This window comes from Bubalus kerabau, chromosome X, assembly GCF_029407905.1.
Source record: "Bubalus kerabau isolate K-KA32 ecotype Philippines breed swamp buffalo chromosome X, PCC_UOA_SB_1v2, whole genome shotgun sequence".
In the NCBI taxonomy this organism is placed as follows: domain Eukaryota; kingdom Metazoa; phylum Chordata; class Mammalia; order Artiodactyla; family Bovidae; genus Bubalus; species Bubalus kerabau.
The window spans coordinates 6018233-6023103 of record NC_073647.1 but is presented as its reverse complement, the minus strand read 5'-3'; the positions used below and the strand labels follow the sequence as shown (position 1 = coordinate 6023103).

At 49.3% G+C, this 4871-nt stretch overlaps 1 protein-coding gene across 1 annotated transcript; it reads left to right on the top strand.

The window, feature by feature from the left end:
* Positions 1-1145: 1145 nt before the first annotated feature.
* On the top strand, positions 1146-3016 carry LOC129638882 (homeobox protein ESX1-like). The gene is made up of 3 exons (XM_055563604.1): positions 1146-1420; positions 1610-1946; positions 2650-3016. The coding sequence occupies exons 1-3, from the start codon at positions 1342-1344 to the stop codon at positions 2723-2725; spliced, it is 492 nt and encodes a 163-aa protein (XP_055419579.1). The 5' UTR covers positions 1146-1341; the 3' UTR covers positions 2726-3016.
* Positions 3017-4871: the final 1855 nt, after the last annotated feature.

Sequence of the window (4871 nt, the reverse complement as noted above, 5' to 3'; positions counted from 1 at the left end):
GACTAGAGGAGGCAAAGAAGAAAAAGAGGAATTTAACCCAAGTCCAGGGGCTTTCCAGGTGGCTCAGCGGTAAGGAATCCGCCTGCCAATGCAGGAGATGCAGATTCCATCCCTGGGTCGGGAAGATCCCCCGGAGAAGGGAATGGCAACCCACGCCAGTATTCTTGCCTGGAGAATCCCATGGACAGACGAGTCTGTCGGGCTACAGTCCATGGGGTCGCAAAGAGTCGGACACGACTCAGCTACCAAACAACAACAACCCAGTCCACACGGCGCCCAGCATAAGAGACCCGTGCACTTTTGCAGAGGGCCGGCAGCCCCAAACGCGGTAGCGGAGCATAGCAAAGCAGATGCCGTATCCTCCACAATCGCGTCCAGGGTCAAAGCAAGGGCCACGTGCAGTGTTCTACACTTGCCCTCTGACGTAGGTTAGTACAACTTTCGATTACTTGTTGTATTTGCAAGGAACAGGCTGGATTTCTCGCAGCAGGCATCCGAGCACACTGTGTGCTCTGCAAATACGGCCCCAAGTTCGTGCCCCCAGTACCCCCCAGGGAACGAGACGGGCTCTGCTTTCAGCGCTTTATTGCAAAAACCCAGCAAGTAGCCTCGCACCTAATCTTTCCGTCTGAATCACTAGCCCGTTTCGTGGACCTTGAGAGCGAATGGAACAGAATCACAGTCCCATCCATTAATTACCGACTTCTCAGACGGGAGTCGCGCTCAGAGCCCACGCGACAAGGGGGAACGACTGTCGTCTCAGCCGGCTGGGGTTGCTGGGGCCCCAGGGTTTCTCCAGTCCCATCTCTGTGTCTCCCGCTCCGGGGGCCGGGGAGTTGGGGAGGAACTAATGGCAACAAGCCTGAGCCCATCGAGGGCCAGGCGGAGAGACGTTCTCCCAACATTTCTCCCAGGCTCCCGGCACGCCTCATTGAGGTCTCATTCCCTGCCCCCTCCCCCGTCCCAAGTCCGCTCGCACAATCAGGAGAAGCCCTTAGTTCAGGACCGACCCAAGGCAGGAGCTGGTAGTATTCAACTCAGCCACAAGTGGGAGCTGGCGCGCCCCCACCCCCTCGCCCCCTGCCAGGACTCTCCCCACCTGCATCCCTCTACTCTATGGCCACGCCCTGTCCACGTGCACGCCCCAACGGCTACGCCCACCGCACGCGCCGTTACTGGGGAGTCGCGTAGCCGACGCTGAATAGCTAGTGCGTGGCCGTGGGCGTCAACGGCCGCAGAGAAGCTACAAACTCCTAACGCAGCGAACCAGACCTCTGGATCGCCGCCGTCAACAGCGTAGAGTCGGCCGAGGCGCACAGCTGGTTGGACAGCGCTAGCGACATGGACCGTGAGCCCGGACGCCCTCACGAAGACTCCGGTTACCTCAACCTGGGAGTCGACGAGCTCCAGGAAGAACCCGGTCAGTGCCCGGAGCGGGATAGGTCCTCTGGAGAACTCGAGGGAAAGGCCCTTTCCCTGGGAGAGGCGAGTGAACGGGACGCGGCTGCGGCGCGGTCGCCGTCGCCTCTCGGGTCGCGGGCCTGCGCCTCCCGCCGCCCCGCACACTCGGCGCTTCGACGCCCAGACTTCTTGTCTTTTTCCTTTCCAGGTACGAAGCCCACCGAGGTCTCGGGCATCGCAACAAGTGCCGCCGTCGAGGAGAAGTCGGGATCAGAACCTGAGCCGGGAGCGGCGGCAGCGGCAGCAGCAGCAGCAGCAGAACAGGGTCAGGTTGGGGCGGGAGCTCCTGACCCCATGGTCGACGAGATCCAGAAGGGCGACGGCGAAGAGGAGGAGTTTCCACAGGAGCCGATGCAGGCGGACGTGGAGGATCTGCAGCCCTCGGACAGGCAGCCACGCTTCCACCGCTGCTCGTTCCGCCGGCTGCAACTGAAGGAGCTGGAGAGCATTTTCCAGCGCAGCCAGTACCCCAATGTGTTCGCTCGGTAAGTAGCTTGCTCTGGAGGCGCCTAAAATGTTCTGGGACGTTAGGGCTCTTCTCCCGACGCCTTTGGCTCTGTCCCTTCCCCCAGAGCCCGAACTCGGTGGGGGCCTCGAAGCCCTTGGAGGCTGCCGGCCCTTGGGCTCTCGGGTTGGGGTGGTGCGGTGAGTGAGTGGATTAACTCCAGAAACGTAGGTTTCGGTGAATAACGTTTCATTGGATTGGGGTTTAGGTCAGTGGGAGGCGAGTGAGACCCGGTTGTGCAAGTGCAGGATTGAATCTTGCCTTTATTTAAAATTTTAGATAATTTGGTGGTCGTGCAATTTTGCGCGTTTAGTCTTTAAATATTTATTTGGTTGCACCTGGGATCTAGCTCCCTGACCAGGGATTGAACTGTGCCCCCTACCTGGGGAGCGAGATGTCTTAGCCACTGGACCACCAGGGAAGTCTCTGTGCATTTAATCTTGATTCTTAAATAGTGCATTAAAAACGCTTAATATTGAATACTGATTTTTTCAGCGCTCCCATAAATTTTGCGCACAAAGGAAAATTCTCCCTAAAGAGAGTCTGGAACTGGGTATTAACAAAAGTATGTTCCCTGGGCATTTGGGAGAATACACATTTTAAAACAAGCATAAAATGTACATCGTTTATCTAATTCTGTCCACAACTCCAAATACTGAATATTTGCCATTTTCTCCCCTTAGGAAGGATCTTGCGATTCCAATCGATGGGAGCGAAATCAAAGCGCAGGTCAACAAGCCTGAAAACAACAATTTGTGAGGGCAGAAATTATAAAACCTGCTTCAAGTCTTGGACACTTTCGTCCTAGACATTCTAAAGTTTGTTTGTTTTTTCTTTTTTTGATGCCTTTTCCATGTTTAGCAAATTAGTTTTGAACTTTGGGGGCTTTGGCAAGTGGAAATGGGATAAGTAAACACCAGTTTATGGAAATTGCCAATTATCAGAAGTAATGTGATTTCCTAAAAGAGCAAGAAAAGGAAATCACTGTTGTTCCTATTTCCTGTGAAAAATTAAACATAATAAAGTTCAATTTTCTTTATTGAACTGATATCCTTTTATTCCTGGTATCCTTTATTGAGCACTTTGTGAAGTCATGTTGGGGCTGGGTCTGATCTGGGAAGTGCACAGTAATGCATTAAGGATCTAGGTTATGAGAGGGTTCAACTCTATTACTTAAAAGACCAAAAAGTTCTTAGCTAAATGAGTGAATTTATAAATATTCAGGCACTGGAGTTAGGGAATACTTCATATACACTATGTGAGTAAGTGTCTGTTTAGTTAGGCTGAGACTGATATGGGGAGACAGCTTAAAAGTCAAAGTGCAGGGCACTCCTGCCATTGTTTTTAGTCTTCAGTAAAGCAGTGTAGAAAGCGACAGCCCTACATCTTTTTAAAAAAATATTTATTTGGTTGCACCAGGTCTTAGTTGGGGGTATGTGGGATCTAGTTCCCTAACCAGGGATTGAACCCAGGTCCCAGCATTGGGAGTGGGGAGTCTTAGCCACTGGACCACCAGGGAAGTCCTAGCCCTACCACTTAATGTTTGGTATGCTATGATGTGTCAGCCTGAAATCATTGCTAAAATAGTGACATTATGGTGGAGGGTAGGAGCAAGATGTACAAACTGGAAATTTGTCTAAAAATTGAAACAATTTTGAATAAAGTGCCACTGAGCTAAGAGTGAACAGTTTAAGAGAATTGCATATAGTCAAACCATACACCTGGTGGATGGGGCTCAAATTGAACTTTATGAGTGAATATCCTCTTGAGGACTTTCTAACATCAAAAGATATATTTTTGATGGTATTGTTTTAAAGAGGTGGTTTTTGTGGAATCTTTTTTGGGGAGGGGGAAGCATTCAGTTCAGGCCAGATTCTTTACCTGTGTTCACATGAAATACTTTTTTGTTTGCTCAGGCAGCGATGACTGATTTGTAGGTCACGAGATTACCATTTGAGACTGTAGAAAACCATAGGCTGTATTAAGAGAGTATTTATCCAAAAATCCCAAATGAGTTTATTAGCTTTGCTTCATGGTGCCTATGTGAGTGCAGTGATGGATACAGGCTGATGGACTGGTGGTGGTGACTTATAGTGAACTTGGACTCAGGTAAGCTAAATTTTCCTCACCTCTGTAGGCTGAAATATCAAGGCAGTGTCCCCGGTGTCAGCAATTCTTATGTGCCAGTAAGACAAGCCACAAGCCCCCTGGGCCCTCCATAATCAGGCCTGCCTTGTCTTGAGGGAAACCTGTTTAAAAATCCAACTTGCTCATATTGAATATCTCCTTCAGATGGAAGGAAAATTTTTTTTAATTTTTTTTCCTTTTTTAAAAAAATTATAATTGGAGGCTAATTACTTTACAATATTGTAGTGGTTTTTGCCATACATCAACACTAATCAGTCACAGGCATACATGTGTTTCACATTCAGAATCCCCCTCCCACCTCCCTCCCCATCCCATCCCCCAGGGTCCTCCCAGTGCACCAGCCCTGAGCACCCTATCTCATGCATCAAACCTGGACCAGCGATCCACTTCACATATGATAGTATACACGTTTCAACACTACCCTCTCAAATCATCCCACCCTCTCCTTCTCCCACAGAGTCCAAAAGACTGTTCTTTACATCTGTGTCTCTTTTACTGTCTCGCATATAGGGTCATCGTTACCATCTTTCTAAATTCCATATATATGCGTCAATATACTGTATTGGTGTTTTTCTTTCTGACTTACTTCACTCTGTATAATAGGCTCCAGTTTCATCCATCTCATTAGAACTGATTCAAATGTATTCTTTTTAATGGCTGAGTAATACTCCATTGGGTATATGTACCATGACTTTCTTATCCATTCATCTGCTGATGGACATCTAGGTTGCTTCCATGTCCTGGCTATTATAAACAG